Source organism: Leiobunum rupestre, chromosome 6, assembly GCF_980474605.1.
Source record: "Leiobunum rupestre chromosome 6, qqLeiRupe1.1.hap1, whole genome shotgun sequence".
Classification (NCBI taxonomy): Eukaryota; Metazoa; Arthropoda; class Arachnida; order Opiliones; family Sclerosomatidae; genus Leiobunum; species Leiobunum rupestre.
Window position 1 is genome coordinate 24830351 of NC_143389.1, and position 18928 is coordinate 24849278.

The 18928-nt window shown below is 33.8% G+C and overlaps 2 protein-coding genes across 3 annotated transcripts in view; both read right to left on the reverse strand.

Annotated features, from left to right (window-relative positions):
- Positions 1-762: 762 nt before the first annotated feature.
- On the reverse strand, positions 763-18832 carry LOC149940480 (cell adhesion molecule DSCAM-like). Of its 2 annotated transcripts, none has more exons than XM_090178783.1 (13): positions 18680-18832; positions 18152-18222; positions 17421-17664; positions 16673-16768; positions 16392-16577; positions 15474-15758; positions 15068-15262; positions 13805-13963; positions 13391-13491; positions 10130-10208; positions 5861-5998; positions 4319-4392; positions 763-1222 (listed from the first exon to the last, which is right to left on the reverse strand). In XM_090178783.1, exons 1-12 carry the CDS (start codon positions 18744-18746, stop codon positions 4382-4384), a joined length of 1632 nt encoding a protein of 543 aa, XP_090034909.1. In that variant the 5' UTR covers positions 18747-18832; the 3' UTR covers positions 763-1222; positions 4319-4381. The 2 variants fall into 2 exon arrangements, with proteins under 2 accessions (XP_090034909.1, XP_090034910.1); XM_090178784.1 differs by having other exon boundaries at positions 4293-4392.
- Positions 18806-18928, reverse strand: part of LOC149940481 (cell adhesion molecule Dscam1-like) — a 92446-nt gene continuing 92323 nt past the window's right edge. Inside the window, exon 15 of the mRNA XM_090179280.1 lies at positions 18806-18838. Coding sequence (XP_090035406.1) covers positions 18835-18838 — 4 coding nt within the window. The 3' untranslated portion in view covers positions 18806-18834. The remainder of the gene's footprint in view (positions 18839-18928) is intronic.

An 18928-nucleotide genomic window follows, 5' to 3' on the forward strand; every position in this document is an offset into this window, starting at 1 on the left:
TTTTGTCGCAAGATTTTACAATAAACAACGATTTTGCGAGTGGGTAATCTGGCGACTATTTGGAAAATGAATTATTTTATATAAATGGGGAATACGTCTTGTTAATGAAAATATTAATTTCAATTTAATTTATTCTATAGGCTTCATGATAAGTGTAAATTTCGGTTAGAGGTGTTGCGTCTGAATGGTCGATTTTTAAATTTGAATGTAGAAAAGTCGTCTGCTAAATCAAAATTATAATAACGAAAAATATTAAGTACGTTTATAAATCGCAATAAAAACAATAAAAATTGTAAGTGTAAGACTATTGAAAAACCTTATGTCATGTGCAAATTTTTCAAAATATTTTCTTATACCAATTTAAAGTCCGCAACTGAAACAAATACTCTCAATGGTAGTCCGAACAAAATCGCATTCTCCAAATAGTTTTCCGAACAAAATCGCATTCTCCAAATAGTTTTCCGAACAAAATCGCATTCTCCAAATAGTTTTCCGAACAAAATCGCATTCTCCAAATAGTTTTCCGAACAAAATCGCATTCTCCAAATAGTTTTCCGAACAAAATCGCATTCTCCAAATAGTTTTCCGAACAAAATCGCATTCTCCAAATAGTTTTCCGAACAAAATCGCATTCTCCAAATAGTTTTCCGAACAAAATCGCATTCTCCAAATAGTTTTCCGAACAAAATCGCATTCTCCAAATAGTTTTCCGAACAAAATCGCATTCTCCAAATAGTTTTCCGAACAAAATCGCATTCTCCAAATAGTTTTCCGAACAAAATCGCATTCTCCAAATAGTTTTCCAAACAATGATTAACGCGTTTTCCAAATAGTCGTTCAGACTAAAAGCGCGATTCTACCAATTTGGTATTCCGACTAAATGCCATGTCGTCCTTAACGTCAATCAATTTCTTTCATTGATCCTACATTCACTATAAAAATTTCCAATTAATTGTCTTATACCCAAGTATTCAATAGCGTAGTAATTTGGGACGATAAAATTTGGTACTCTTTGTGTTGAAAATTAAACACCGGTATTTAATATAAACCACGCTGCTAATGGTAGACACAAACCCAAAAAGGGATCAATTATTTCGCAGATCAAGAGTGAAAAAGTTCAACAGAAACCATCTCGCGTTTCTCGAGTCGTCCAGCAGAGCCCACCAAACATCAACAGCTATTCTGGACGATAGGGACTATCTGGAAATTGCCCAATGTTTTCCTAAAATGAAATTTAATATCTTAGTTGGTAATTGGTTGTTCTGATACCGCGACTAGCGCAAGTTTGTGCCACTAACAAACATTTTTAAAAGTCATTCCGTGCCCTCAGGGCGCAGTTGGGGAAAGGTTTTGTAAGAATATCTATAAATAGAAATAACCACAGTTTTCTTAGAAATACATATTTTACCTTTCTATCTTGCTAATGCTAATAACCTATATTTTATACTGGATTATTTTAATATGCCCTTAATTTTATTTTTGTATATTATAATATTTACTAAAATAGCCATTTTCGTATAAACATCTTTGCACCATACAAAGGGTGAAACCCTGCGAATGTTTAGTACTGGAATATGACGCTAGATGGCGTAAGAGCTTCCACAGCTTCGCGCTATATTTCCACCTTAGGATGCATTAAATTATGTTCAACCAGAGGCTAATTAAAACCTGTACGCGTCTAAAACCCCAAATTTTAAATAATTCTTACCTCCATCGTAAAGAAAGTAAACGAAACTAAACTAAACTAAATTAATTTTAAATAAAATGAGTAGAACATGTTTAAAAAATTTCAAAGACTTTTTTAGAATATAAAAAAACTGTTTTTTTGTCTAAAATATACCACTTTATAAAATATTGTATAAATAAATAATAACGGTCTAAATGAAAAATGTAATTACTCTTGATCCAAATCTAATAGCTATTAAACCAAATAAACTAAACCCTAAAACTTAACCTAATATTTTAAACCAGTCTCTCACTAACAAGGAGACTACCCGAGGTGTAACTCATCGATTTTGTTTAAATTCAGGGATTAAGTAGACCTTCATGTAACTTCATAAACCCCAAAGGGAAAAAAATGCGATGGGCTTTAGTTTTACCATGGCAACCGAAAACGTTTTTGACAACTAAAATATATTATTCCTCTATGTAAATTAACATGCCAAAATCGACGATTCTATGAAACTATTCAAAATTTCAAAGATTTTTTTAAACAAAGGTGGTTAAATTTGGGTAAATATCTCATTTTGGGTAAATATCTAATTTTGGGTAAATGTCTAATTTTGGGTGATTGTCTAATTTTGGGTAAATGTGTAATTTTGGGTAAATGTCTAATTTTGGGTAAATATCTAATTTTGGGTAAATATCTCTTTTGGGTAAATACCTAATTTTGGGTAAATATATAATTTAGGGTAAATATCTTGTTTTGGGTAAATATCTAATTTTTGGTAAATATCTAAATTTGCGTATTTAAATTTGGATAAGTATTAAATTTGGGTATTTAAATTTTAATTCAGGTAAGTATGTAAATTTTGGTAAATATTTGAATTCAGGTAAATATTTGAATTCAGGTAAATTTTTTTAATTCAAGTAAATATTTTAATTTAGGTAAATATTTTAATTCAGGTAAATATCTTAATTTGCTAAATATTTTAATTCAGGTAAATATCTAAATTTGGTAAATAATTTAATTGAATTTAGGTAATAATTTAAATTCGGGTAAGTATTTAAATTTGAGTAAGTATTTAAAATTGGGTAAATATTTTAATTTGGGTAAATATCTGAATTCGGGTAAATATCGGAATTCGGGTAAATATCTGAATTTGGGTAAATATCTAAATTGTGTAAGTATCTAAATTTTGGTAAACTTCTAAATTTGGGTCATTCCACGACAAATCGACCAAATGTTTTGGAATTTTCCACCCCACCTTTTTAGATTTGGGTTATTCTGGTCGATAAAGCTGAATAAATTTGGGTAAAAATCTAAATTAAAATGGGTAAATTGGGTAAATTTACTATAAATATCTAACTTCAGGTTAATTGGGTAAATTCATATTAGATATCTAAATTTGGGTAGATTGATCAGGTACTGTAAATTGGGTAAATTCATATCTAATGTCTAAATTAGATATTTACCCTAAATTAAAAAAATTTACACGTACTTAATAAAACTTTTCGAATTAAATAACCTGATAAATTTTATCCAATTTACAGTACCTGATCAATCTACCCAAATTTAGATATTTGATAAGAATTTACCCAATTAACCTGAATTTAGATATTTATAGTAAATTTACCCAATTTACCCATTTGAATTTAGATTATTACCCAAATTTATTTGGCTTTATTTAATTTACATAGATAAATATAATATTTTAGTTGTCAAAAACGTTTTCGGTTGCCATGGTATTTTTTCCATTTGGGGTTTTTTAAGTTCCATGAAGGTCTACTTAATCCCTGAATTTAAACAAAATCGATGAGTTACACCTCGGGTTGTCTCCTTGTAGGTTGTCTCTAAAATTAAGTATATTGTGTTTATAATATTTCCCCCACATTTGAGATTTTTAAGTTGGTCCGAGTTTCGCGTCTTTTTGTTCGCTCGAAGACCTATCGGTACGAGCTATTAGTAAGTTTTTAAATTTCTTCAAATTTGTAGGGTTTAGCTTTATTATCCCTTTTCATAGTGGACTTATCTACTTATTCGCTAATTATATTGGGATTTTTAAACCAATTAAATAATTATTAAAAAATGGACACTCTCTAAAAATGCGTTTTGTAGTTCTCATTCCTAAAAAAACCTTTTTTTTTAGTTTAAGCGCCTACAAAATCGATAACCAAGAACATAATACAACATTGTATTGTCTTAAAAACAATCTCACGCTTAAAAATTATGTAACCAATTATTACCCTTTCTAGCGTTGAAATTTTAAAGACTACTAGAAACATATAATATATCTCTGAAATAATTATTCATCTCCATTTAATAAAAATATTAATGGCTTGAAACATATACTTTCGTGGGCTACCGCAACTTTTTCAATATATATTTTGGAAGAATAGATTCGTGTTTATTTCGGCTGTAAAATGTTTTATATTACTAGTGTAATTTTTATATTTTACATCTTCGGGAAGGTCTCAGGCGCATTATATTTTAGGCGCTGACTCGGTGCCGGTTTCTCTGCATTCGTGGGAAATTACAGCGCAAAACAACTTGCGCAGAATCCACGAAGGTGCTTTTGTAACTGTTAATGTCTAAATGAACACTTCCTCTAAGAGATATATCCTATACTTACGCTATAAATTATTACCAGATACTGACCTTCCAGGTTTGCACTTCATACAATAGTTTAAATATTTCATACAGTTCTTGGTAGCTACGCTGCTAAGATATCTCTGTAATGAGAAAATGTTTCCTGGTTATACGAAACGATGAATAATAATTATTTGTAAAATTCAAAAGATTGGAGGGGATGAAGAATTTTATGAAAATGTCATTCATACAATCGTACATTTATGAAGGCGCGTGACGCTATCAGTACCTAACTCTGACTACTCCACTGATCCCAGAGCAGTTGAAGTGGGTATTAGCTTAAATAGAATTGGGCATAAAGGACAGATATCGCTAACACCCAAAAGGCTTTTGACCTTAAGGAAAAAAACAAGATTGCCGTACTAAATTCGCACATTTAAAAGTGGTTTCATTTCATTGAAAATATTTTAAATTATATTCTTTAAGTATTCTGACATGTGAGATATATTATTTAAAAATTGCTGGTTTTCAACGGTTTCTTGGGGTATGTCGTCAAAAATGAATTGTAAATTGTTTAAAATAGCACAATTAATATCGACACTATTTTCTTTATAGATTAAAAACATTTCAATGGTGAATATGTAAACCTTTGATTCTTAAAAATTGGTTGGTTAAAGATCTTTCAGTTTGGGCTTTTAGCCATTTTGCATTATTTTGCAATTATCGGATCTATAAATCATTTTGTTTGGGGCACCGCAAATATCACTGTTAAACAAAACCCTAGCGTTTCCACTTTGGGTGGTAAAATTATAATTTCACGAAATATTTCTATAAAATAGGGAGATTAAACCACGTGAATTAAAATTCGTGTTTGTGTTGTGACGTGTGTGCTTGTTGTGTACGTACAGGGTTTCTACTCTCCAACTTCTTTTTAATGACTTTTTGGACGGACCGAGGGCTAACGGTTACGTTAAACGTCTTAGCATCTAAATGGCAAGGTTTCCACCAAATGGTCACGATATACAACTTTTTGTCATTTGCGATAGTACCAAGCGGGATCCGAACTTGAGCATGACAGGTGGATATTTTACAGTTGAGCCATTGACTTCCACGTCTTCAAATTGAAAATAAATTATTCCATAGGAGAAATAACCGGATAAGTTTAATTTTACTGCGCTATTTAGTACAGTACGACAGCATCTATTTTCCAAATAAACTTAAGACCTTTTCACACGAGTCAACTTTTCAAATCAAAATGCTGAGTCAGCAAAATTGGATCAGTGATCATTTTTTTTCGCGTACTTTTTTGTTGGATCAACTCACCGAACTTTTATTCACACGAACTAACTAGTTGACTCATCTAGTTGGGTTAAAAAGTTGGCTCGTGTGAAAAGAACATTACATAGCTCAAGGGCTGAGTCGGCTATCCTGTTATTGCTCCATGGACAAACTCTTTCGAGGAGAGAGGTATATTTTGGCTGGCCAACTTGTTAGTTTTTTGGATTACCCCGGTTTTGTTAAGCCAGTGTTTACCCCCATACCAAATAACAGCTAAGCATTTTTTGTTTAAAAGTTCTGATTGTTCTAGAAATAAAGTTAAAAGTAGTTCACCTGATCTCGTATAACTTTTGTACATATCACTAGAATGACTACTTGAGCGGCCGCCACTTGAGCCCGACTGAATTGAGCCTGAATATGCGATCGAAGACGACCTCAGGCCTCCGGAACAAATTTTCGTCGCCTTGTCATCTGGAATATCAAATCAATTATTTGAATAGAGCCGCTACTTAATATAGCATGTCTACGTTTTTAAATATATGTGGTAAACTAATATCTAGAGGTGGGGTGACGGAGTGCTTAGCACTTTCGCTGCGTAGTGAGAGGAACCTGGTTCGATCCGAGGTTATGACACTAGGTAAAATCTAGGAACCAAGCCATTTGCGTAGAGTTATCTCCTCACTGGTTAAAGGGGTTTTCCACAGACAGGCCCGTAGCCAGTGTGTCAGAATTTATAGCCCGGTGTACCTAGTAACAGAGACCATACCACCGGAGGCCTATCATCGTAGTGCCCTACGCCAGCGTCCGAAAAATTTTGTTAAGGAGGCAGTAGCGATTTGTGAGGGGGCACATTTTTTTCGTTACCTAATTTCGAAAATTAACATAAGTGGCGCCGTGAAATGTTTTTGGTGTTGAAAAAAAAACCTTGCTTTCTGAAGCAGACCATTCTACAACTTGTATTTTATTAAGAAAGAGTTACCTATAAATAACGATCTAAATTTTTGACAAAGACAAGTGGTCTAAAAAGATAATTTCAACGAATAGAAGTTTAAAAAACTGATTAAGATGAAGGGCAGGGAATATTCTTTGAGGGGAATGGATTAAATTGAGGGGGCAGGTGGGGGCAAATAAAAATTTCATTTGAGGGGGCATCGCCCACGAATGCCCCCTCCCCCTCCCGTGGCTACGGACCTGTCCACAGAGTTCTTTGGCTTCGCCTTCCAAAAACACCTTGTTGAGGTTAACCGTAATAGTGAGTGTAAGGTGCTGTAGACTCATTTGCCGCCACCCTCCTTTTCAGATTAACGTGGTCACCTAAATTAATGGCATTAAAAGTAAATGGATGACTTGGGGCTAAAGTGTAGCTGATTATTATTACTCGTCAAGTTCGCTATGCTCTTATAAAGGTTTTATTTGTGTTGAGCAAAGATATAACACAAATAAATTATTTAACACCGAAGTTCTTAAAAAAATCACCATTTTGGTTCAGATTTAGTCTGAGGTAGATGTTGCTACTGAGAAACCGGATAGCCAATCTCAATTCTTCAAACTAAATTAAAATTAAATTACACAGAAAACGTTTATTTTTTTCATGTATCGTAACATGGTTTTTTTACGAGCACGAGTAATAAGTCCATATGTTACTAGGTCTTTGTTATCCAAATTTACAATTTTAAAAATCGTATCGGTAGTTGCTTTTCTTTATGAGGTTAGAAACAAGAAGTGATATACCAAGATCATAAAAGACTCAAAGGTCCATACCTGAAAGTGTTAAGCTAAATAAAAGGCCCATTTTAGAAAAACCAAACAAGCCCTGCAAAATGAAACATGAAGGTAATATCTAATAACGCAATTACGGGATAATCTGATTTCTACTTTCGGATCAAGCTTTTTTTTGTGTCTTTTGGCTGTACAGAATTTAAGGGTTTGTTTCCTAACAGAGCGAGATTTTCATTAGGCAGATCTCAAAAGCGGGTTTCTAAACCTATTTTTACCTTCTCTGACGTGTTAATTTGATTTATAGAGTTGATGATTTTTATTTTTCAGGTACGATAATAACTGTGTACAGAGGTTTCGGTAACTTGGGCAGGGAATTTATAATCGGTTATTTTATTCTTCAAATTAGATCTGTAAATAGCAAACGATATTGCAAGAAATCCCATTTTGATAGTGTTCAGAGTGTTTTTTTGGTTCGGACAAGTGATGTTTTACAAAAACTACTTATATTAAAAATTATAAATTTTTAAGGTAAAGTAAATTTCGTCGTATTCTGAAAATATTTTCGGACTTCTAGGTGCTAGATCAATTTTGTCAATTGAGAATTCCAAGAGCATCATCTGAAACGAACGAATACCTTTGGTTTGATGGCAAAATACCTATTTTTCCCAGAAAAACGCGACTTGAAAAATTGACAAGTTTGGCAATTCAAAATAAACTTGTTTGATCCAGGTAAGAGATAAGATATTCACTAATTCACGTACCATGGGAATCGACGGAAACCTCGAATTAAGGAATACCGGTACTAGTTTTAAAAAATAATAATGCCACACACGAAGAATAGTTTGCAATAATTTATTTCAAACACACTAAATATTTCTTTACAAAGTGGGTTCAATTATACCCCTCGGCTGCAACGCAAGCTTGAGCGCGGACAATAATATCATGAAATGGATACTCTATCATTTATGAGGTAACTTCTTGGTTAGCAATTTCAAATTTTGGCTCTCGTTTCAATAGAGTTGCGTAAACCCTTTCTTTGATAAATCCCCAAGGAAAAAATTATAACGGTGTCAGATCGGGAGACCTTGCAGGCCAAAGAACTGGACTATTTCTTCCAATTAATCTGGGAGGAAACTCGTTCTTCAGAAATTCAGTCACCCCTCTGTGATAATATGCTGGCTGAAACTGAATTCGGCGTCTTTCAGCCAAAGTAAGGTCGTCGATTGCATCTGCAAACTCGTTCTGTAAAACATGCAAATAGCTATGGCGGTGGAGGTTTTGAGGCAAAAACACTGGACATTTAAGCGCTGTAGCTGAACTTGGTGATGATGCCCGAAACCCTAGTCAGGGCTTTCGTCCTGCCATAGGTAATTATTTTGATAGTTGAAATGTCCATCTCTAGAAAAAGACAATTTGTCGGTCTAGAGAACATGATGCGTAAATTCGGGGTCGTCGTTCAACGCATTGAGTAACCAGTTGCAGAAGTCGTAACGTCTTTGAAAATCCTTGGTGAAATGTAGCTCTCTATGGACGGTAACTATATTTGCGTAAAGTTTTCCAAACAAGGTTTTTACTGCAACCTAAATCGGCACTCACGGTTGTGCAACTTCTTCAACGGTATGCGGCAAAATATGCAAGATCAGTGTTCTCAAAGTAGAAATTAGGCTCACCCAATCCACGAAACATAGGTTTTTACATTATCAAACTGTTGAAAGTCACTGACAGCTCGCTTAATGGTAGATAGGGACGGCCTTCGGTTTGGATGTCCCCCTTAAAAAAATATCACGCACTCTTCTTGGATTTCAGCCACCATTTGAATAACAAACCATAATTCGAAAGATTCACGACCTCGATGATGTTTAACAAATAGTAACTGCCGTTTAAATACCAAAAATGTACGTGAAATTTAAACCATTTGTGTCTAATTAGATGTTTCTTTATCCTTTTCCAAGTTTTTCAAAGGCTGTAAAACGTTCCCAACAAAAATAATGATTGAAATTTTAGATGGGTAGACTATACTTTCGTAATAAAGTGCCCGACTATCGCTTCCCAGGAATAAACAAGTTTATTTTGACTTGCCCAACTTGCCAAGTCGAGTTCTTCATTGAAAAATAGGTCTTTTTCTATCGACCAAAGGTATTTTGTGGGTTTCATATGATGTTCGACCAATTCTCAAGTGACCCAATTTGATCTAGCACCTAGTGGTGAAAGAATAGTTTTTCTGAAAGTGTTAAAATATTTTCAGAAAACGATGAAATTTAACCAATAAATATCCACTAGTGAATTTATTTAACCATAAAATTTAAAATTTCTTCCATAAGTAGCTTTCGTTAAAAATTACTTGTGTGAATAAAAACAACTCCCTACATAATTATCTAAAGCAATGTGGAAGAGATTTTTCCACGCGTAAAGAAAAATACATTGCTAAGATTAAACGAGTATTGATAAAATCAATGGTAGCAAAGCTTTTACGTTCACGTTTCCGCCAAGGAAACATCTGAAGAAGCTAAATAGATTTAAAAGCCAGAAGAAGCGATCTCGATAATGCGTTTCGATAAAAAAGATTAATACCAAGATAAAGCGATTTTGAATTTCCATTTGAAAAACATATTACGATTTCAATTTCTAGAAAAAATTAGTGAAAGCAAATAAAGCAAAAAAATTCAATTAATTTTGTTGTTGTTATAAATTTCTAGCATAAGGCACCGACACATTCAAGACAAAGAAAAGTTCGATACCGAAGTTAAACGTTTTGTGCCTCCGAACAGTTACGGCAAAATACAGCATGTTTCACCCTGATCTAATGTTAAATGGCCTTTTTTTCATTTTGATGCTAAGGAGAATTGCTCAACACCTATAATACACAACGTTTTTCGGACTTACCTTGGACTAACGAAACGAACTGACTTCCAGAGCGAGGTGGACTTCTTTTTATGGTTGCGTAAGGACCTTCATTTTTTACCTACAAAATAATAGATTAAAAACAATCAGTTCATTCCCGATTAAATTCATACAGCAGGTGTCCCTTGAATCAGCTCGTAGTTTATCGAAATGTGTTTGGGGAAAACAGTTTTCGGTAATACCAATAATGGATTTGTTTCTACTTTCGTTGCTCCCAATCCCCTTCCTCCTTACAAAATGAAATCAGCCTGAGCTCATTAGCCCGCTTAATCTGCCGACTTCCGTCGCCACTGAAGGGCACGTCAGATGGAAATTCGACCATGATGCCTGGAAATCGTCCAAACGTGGTTTTCTCGCAAAGTATAAATAAATATGTTCTTGGTCTTACTATTTTCTACCAACGCACTAATTCTTAAACGTTCTCTGTAAATATTACTTTGCTTATCATATTTCTAATATATGATGAAATATATGGTGAAATGGGTTAATGAAATTGCACACTATATTGACAACTAAGTACTAATTTTTAATGCAAAAATTACTCCACTTATGAGAAAATATTAAGCTCTACAAATACTTCAGATATCTTACAACTATCGAACCGATTAAATTAATTTCCACGTACGAATTCCTGGTAAACGCTATACATTTTAAGGCATTTGAATATTACGCTCTAAATTAAAGTTTAATGCAATTAAAAAAACTTATTGACAAGCTTATGAATAATAATTTTTTCTAGAAATGAACTGATGAAAATGAGGGAATTTTTTAAACAAGTCTTACAAGCGTCTAAAAAAACGATTACTTTACAACATTTTTAAATAATTTCAGCATCCATGGAAATTTACAAACGCAACACGTATTTTAGAATCTATAACTATAAGTCTTAAAGTTTGTCCTTTTATTTATTTATTTGTATGTCATCTATAACTATAAGTTTTAAAGTTGATCCTTTTATTTTTTATTTGTATGTCATGTTCCTAAAAACTTGAGAACGGTTAGCTCTAGAGCTTTGAAATTGTAACTCCATGTTTAGGGCCTGATTTCCAACTACACGCGACTAATTCCAAATACCTGACATGGTTATTAATTTAATTCAATTTTACTCATAATTCAATTTTATTTTACTCGACTCTGGACTCCCACCCCTTTGCTTCCCTTATCTCCTCATATGAGTTCCTTGCGCCCGTCCCGACTTTAAAACTTTTTGAACGGGTTAGTGTGAAATTCGTAGAAGGGGAGTTAGTGTGAAAGAAAGGGACTTCGTAGAAGGGGAGGTTTAGTTGAGATTTTTAAGTAGTTCAGGACTTTTTGCTACGCGTGTTACGTGTGTTACGTTTTTGGTACAGCGTTTACCTTTCTTACGTACAAATCAGATCTAATTCATTAAAACTAAGACCCCGGGTGAAGCCGTGTATTAAAGCTAGTTAAATCATAAATTCAATTCTAAAGTGAATATTCCAATGCTTATACGAAGTGGAAACCGATAATAATGTTCTGACGTACCGCGTTTGTTTCTAAAACTGCCTCTTTACAATGGAAAAATCGTATATCGTCGCCGTTAAAACAAAACCACGTATCTTTTCCGTGGCCTTTTTGAGAAAAATGGATTTTTAATTTTTCAGGGACTTGTGAAATCGCGTGTTAGGTTTATACATGTGAGTTAATTTTATAGGTAAGTAATTTCATTTCAATATTGAATTTACGAGGATTTTAATTGAAAAATATTTTGCTGAAGGGGAATTATTAGAGATACGTGGTCTCGCGTCATGAAGTGAAAAAGGAACTGAAAATAAGCAAGATACGCGCTTTTGCGCGAAATGCGCTGTGAATATCAAAGATACATTTAAATGTTTTTTCGATTTAAAAAAGAAATTCAATTACAACCTATTAATGTTTTTAATGTTATATACGTAAATTGGGGTGTAGAATCTAAATATGTCAATTTTTACAAAACCACGTATCTCAAGTTACGTGGTTTTGTTTAAACGGTGACGCTATTTGGCATCAAAATTCGATTGTTGGGAAAATATTTATGCGCAGAGACAGATTTAACGGCCGTAACGAATAGATTGACTTCAGTTCCGGCTGATCGGGCGGCGAATCTTGTTCGGAAACTACAATTGACTGTCTCAGCCTCATAAATTCGAAGCGCTGATAACTTGGCCGTCTTGATTCGCACTCTCTCTCTTGCCGGCTCAGCTTTCGAAACGTTCGAGGCGTGATAGTTTGCTGCTCAGTTCCGGGGATTTCACGCTGTTACCAACATTATATCTCCATCACGAAGGACTTGGGTTGAGATGAAAGGTCTGACATGTCACCAAGCCACGTTCCGCGTTCAGTAAGGCTTGGTTTTTTACTGTACGCATTTTAGTGCTTCCGGGTTTGACGTCACGTTGCTCATCGTTTGCTCAACGATGTCATTGGCTGTAACAGCAGGTTTTTTATTTGCTCAATGCTACAGTAAGGTTACCATAAGCAATGAATGGCCCGAACATTAATTTTAGTCTGCAAACATAATTATCTGATTGATAATTATATTGTTTTATGCAAATTTAATATCAAAAATCAAAATAATTCCAAAAATTTCCAACAAATAGGCGATGACAGTGTCGTCCATGTTGATTTTATGATGCAATACATATTCCCCTATTGTTCGGAGTCGTGGAACCTCGTAGAACTACATAAATGTTTGTAAAGCGCCTTCTTAACAATTAACTGACTAACTCGATTAACCAAAAAAAAAGATAAAAATGATAATAATAATAATATAAAAGATAAAAATCATAAAAGCGATATTAATTTCTTTTAGGAATAAAGAATGTTCGAAAACTAAATTTAACACTGACATTTGTCGAACTTATATAAAAAGCAATGTCAACAAATGGATATTTTATTGAAACAATCATCCTTTGAGAATAGTGTTTATTTATCACCTTTATCGCCATAGACAATGGCTTACGTATAAAAATTAAAACTTTCCCAAACAGAAAGATGAACCTTGGTTTCATACAAATTTAATGGATTCGCGATGTGATAAAACATTAGACTTTCGTTTTCAACAATATTTCACTAGGTTCTGAAATAGCTATTTGAGGTAGTAAAAAGCTTTCGGTAAATAGTTACCGATAAATTAATGATAAGAAGCGAATTGGGAGATTTCACATCGATTTTAAAATCTTTATCATTACGGTTTTTCTACCAAAAGATTTTTGAAGGTGAAAATATAAATCTCGTACTTACATTAGTGGAATATTCAAAATCACACCTCGAGTCGGGATATGACCTCGTACTCGGAACGGCTGAGTATGGCTCTGCGTATTCGTGCGTTTCTTCTTTCCCAACTGGCCCAAAAGACACGGTTCAAACTGAGTACCCCTCATTTTATAACATCGATAATTTCAAAATAATCCTTATACATAGAAACATTCAGAGAAAAATAAAAAGTTCGCTTTAAAAACCAGTATAAATTTTGTCTCAAAATTGAATAACATGATTGGTAAATACACGACAGCAGTTTCTCTAATGCGGATAACATTTAGTTTTTGTAGAGACGGGTGAAAAGGAAATAACATACGAAGTATTTATCATTTCTGATTATTAATGGCGTGTCAGTCACTGCGTTTGAAGTGGTGTATAGTAAAACGTGTACTTTACCTCTTTGCCTTCTTCCGCTGCCGACAGGGATTGGTTTTCGACCGGGAGAAGCGTAATATGAGCCTTTCGAAAAGATGTCTTCGTGAAGTTTGTCCGCTTTGATGGGATACTCGCTCAAGCCCATCCCATCACCGACTCTCTCTTTGTTGATGCGGTCATCTACAAATGCGTCATATCATATATATTATTTGTATTTAGATAATCTATATTTTCTAATCTATTAAACTAAACTATCTTTATTTAATTATCCATGAACATTTTTAAGGTTGAAAAAATGTTTTGAACATTTTTGGTCATTATAAATTTGACTATGGAAATTTAAATTTTTTTATGTAGTGCATATTTACAATACTCCCTTGTAATTAGTGGCGTAAACAAGGAGTAGGTTCAGTTTCAAAAACCCTTTGGGCTAAGCTTTGGCACCACAAAATTTTCACCCCTTGATGAATTTATCCTTACGCCCCAGTTTGGAGTTAACATTAACAATTTCTCGAAGAAAGATTACAATATTTTTATGGAAAAATACAATATTTTCGTGGAAAAAATACAATATTTCCATGAAAAACTACAATATATCTTTAAAAAATTACAATATCTCAGTTACAAATAACAATATTTTCACGAAACATTACAAAATTTACATGAAAATGTAAAATATTTCCACGAAAAAGTGCTTCATCTCCATAGAAATTGAAATAGCTCACGAAACATTACAATATATCAGTTACAAAAAACTACATTTTCACGAAACTTTACAATATTTACATGAAAATGTAAAATATTTGCCCGAAAAAGTGCTTCATCTCCATAGAAATTGAAATAGCTCATGAAAAAATACAATATTGCCGAGGAAAATTGCATTATTTCCAAAACATTAAATATATCGTAAAAATGCCGTGACGAAAATACTAAATCAAATTTTATTCCAAATTTTTTCAAAAACTGTAGATAAGCCAATTTTATAAGTTCTGATATATTCCTTTTGATAAAAAAAAGTATTTTATCCAAACAGAAATGGATTCCACCTGACTGTTTTGATTCCATTTGGATCTAATTTTAAACATTGGATTAAGATATTTTCGTAAGGGAACTACGCTCCACTGCACTGCGAATTCAAGTGAAAGTTCTTGGAACGTAGTTTTTTGCTCATATTGTAACATAGTCTTTAGTCCAGCCTACGTATAAAAGCCTTGAGGCTGTCTGTTATTATTCCCACTCTAAGTTAGCAGATTACAAAATCAATTTAGCAAGAAATCAACTCACAAGTGGATTCTTCCCGTTGCGCGGTCATTCCACTTCCGGAATCTCCGTGCCTTCTCAGACAGACAACTACTGCAATGATCACCATCACTAAAACTATCGCGGATATAACCACTGGCAGTAAGATGGTGACATTCCGATATATTGGTAATATTGAATTTTGATCAGAGGCTATGGCTGGCGTCATGTATGTCGAACCTGAAAACAAACATAAATTAGCAGCTCTCAATCAGTGTCACTAGGATTTCCTAGCTCTTCTGGGCTTATTTACTTGCAGCTAGTAAGCTAGGAAATATTTGAAACTGATCAATTGCTTAAGATTGGGATTTTTTAGTTAATGTTTAACTAATCTGTACTTTAATTGAAATTAATTATAATAACGAACCAATTCGAATCTCCGGTGACTTACGGTCAGTGGTTATATTGAGCGTTTTAATTTTGAACTCCGCTTCGGTGGTGCCAGCTTCGCTGAACGCGGAGACTTTGAGTAGATACTCTCTGTCTGGCACGAGTTGCCGGATGACCACTTTTTCGCTCTGGTAAGGCACTGTTTGCCACTGCGGTTGAAACTTGGACTTGTATTGGATCGTGAAGCGTTCGATGGGACATCCTTCGCGATGCCACGCCGGAAGGTACAGAATAACGAGCGTGCTATTTATACTCAGAAACGAGTCCTTCGAAGGCGTCCTTGGCGCTGAAAGACAAGGAAAGTTCGTCCAAATCTTGTGTTAAGAAATATTGACTTATAGAGGATTACGATTTAAAGGATTAAGTATCATAAGAGTCCAATACTATAACACAAAATTGAATAGTTGCGTAGCATATAAAGAAGCCTTGCCCGATTAAATCAGAATACAATGTTCTTATGATAATAAATAATAAATCGATATTATAACATTAAATCATAAATCAATATTATAACAATAAATCATAAGTCGATATTAATAAATCAAAAATCGATATTCTAACAATAAATCATAAATCAATATTCTAACAATAAATCATAAGTCGATATTATTACAATAAATCATAAATCTATATTATAACAATAAATCATAAATCGATATTATAACGATAAATCATAAATCGATATTATAACAATAAATCATAAATCGATATTACAACAATAAATTATAAATCGATATTACAACAATAAATCATAAATCGATATCACAACAATAAATCATAAATCGATATTAAAACAATAAATAATAAATCGATATTAAAACAATAAATCATAAATCGATATTACAAAAATAAATCATAAATCGATATTACAACAACAATTTTAGTTTATAACACAATAAATATGATTTTAATGACTAACCGGCGCCACTGGTTCTGGCATAAATAGCTTCTCCGGGTTCTCCGGTTCCCAAACTGTTCGACGCCGTCATCCTCAACTGGTACCTTGTGCCGCATTTGAGATTCTGGAGCTCGTAGCTGTCCGAAGTCGTGCTTATCTTTTGATGACGCCAATCTTCTCCGTCCACTTTGTAGTGCAATACGTAATCTAAAATTGCACGAAATAACGTTTGGTCTGGGCCATTCTGAACACCACTATTTGTTGAGAAATTTATCTTAGAATCGTTCATTATTTGGCTTTACCTTTAAATGTGATGTCTCCTAACTTTCTTTGCCACTGCACTGTTATCGAGGACGGCGTCTGATTTACGACTTCAATAACCGGCGACGTTGGTGGCGCTTAAAATTGATATCATAATTAGCAGTGAACGAGGAAATTTTACAAGGTAAGTTAGCTGTTTTCATAAGGAATTAGACAAATTTCATTGTTAGCTTGATTTATAATATAATTTATAGCAAACGTTTATAATATATATCTTTCAAAATAAATATCTGTCGAGGGCCTAGGCTTTTAAAATAAAACCTTTACTTCTTTTGGCTCAAGGCAGTTTTCAATTTAACGTCTCAAAAAATAAAAACATTCAGTGCGTAGGAATATTTTCTATTAATTTTCCCTTTGCGGAAATCTCTTTATCATTTTCATCAGGAATCCATACCTCTACGTGGAATGCTTACCGCGGCAGATTTTCGTCTCGATGTGGCTGACGGTTTTTTTGACGTCACTATGTTAACATAACAAACAACCACGTGAGAGGGGAGAGCACGCAGAGTGATCTTACCATACGTGATACGGCTGGATAAGCATTCCCAGTAGAGGTATGGATACCTGTTTTCATCCATTATTTCCTCCTAAACGTGTTTTGAGCAAATATTTTAAGAGAATAACAATAGCAGAACAGGGAGGTACTAAATGATGAAAATTGCTTAATCTGACGGTAATTTAAGTGGTTGGCTACAACTGTTTTTTGAGTTATTCCAAACAGCTTCTTACCAGCTTCCAAAGTGGTAACGAGAATTTCGTCGGACCTGGGACCCGCACCAACACTGTTGTACGCTTGTACCATTACGCCGTATCGCGTACTTCTGTTTAAGTTGGTCAAATATGTCATTTCGTAATTGGTATTCCTCGGCACATCAACGTTCTTGTATTGATATGATTCCTCCGTTTTGTACTTCGGTCGGTAACCAATGTAGTACCCCTTAATTTCGCCATACTGCAAGTCTATTCTCGGCGGCTAAATCAATTTAAGCACAAAATGGGTGGTGTTAAGAATATTAAAATATGAAATTATATTGTTACAAACGTAATGAATACAATTGACAATGAGACAATTATTGTTACAAGGCCAAATTTTATATTAATATTTAAACTCCGCTATATTTTCGAATAGAAAGTCGTGGCGTTAACTACTGCCTTGGGTATAAGCCTAGCTGATTATTATTATTATTATTATTATTATTTTCAGTCAACGCTTACAGATATTACGTATCGATTACATATTTTATTACAAGTGATTAACGAGCTACTGCAGAATAATTACCGAGTGATTACAGCGCTTACAGAGCGATTACCGTAATTACTTTAGCCAGAGTGTACACCGATAACAGGATAACAGTATAACAGTGTAATTGTTCCCCTGAAATCTCAATTTATAACCAAACTACTTTCGTACTAGTTTCAAAATATTTTATTTTGAGAAACAGGATATCATGAGAACATACTTTCCACTGAACTTTTACAGATTGTGATCCTGTAGCTTCCACTGTTATATCCAGTGGAGGACCACCTGGTGCTACATACAGAAATAAAGTAAACGGTTAGTTAAAAAATAATAAGAAAATGAAATATGTCGAAAAATAAAGAGTTATAAACTAGTAAAAAATAAGAGTTTGTAAGAATGGGAAATGAAATTTTATACGGGCAAAATATAAATAACATAAACCACCAATTTCTAGTTAATTTTTACAAGGAAGGGCGTCTTAAAAGGGGTTTTTTCCAATGCAAGTTATTTTAAGATATTTATAAAAGGTAACTTTATTGTATTTCCACTATTTTATATATTTTTTAACAAACAAGATAGTATTAATTTATGCTTTCGACGCGTTTTTCCTCTGGCCATACCCGTGAGATTTAAAAATAAGACCATGGGGCCCGCTTATCATTTCATCATAGTCATAAATAAGGTTAAAAATACCCTTTAGAAAAACGCGAAAACATTTAGGGGTTGATCTTTAAGGGAAATTACAAACCTTCTTCGTCGGTTTTAGTAGTGACGGATTCCGAAGGATTTCCAAGACCAATTTCGTTAACGGCCATTACGCGAAAAGCGTATTTGACGTCCGGCAGTAGATTCTGAATTATCACTTCTTTGTCGGCGGCGGACACAACGGTATCGCCTTGCCAGCTAGCTAGCGAGAAGAAAACATATTATCTTAGGTCAAAGGTTATCTCCAGCCGCAATTAAACGAAGAACTAAGTAGCCAGGAATGCGTCCCAAT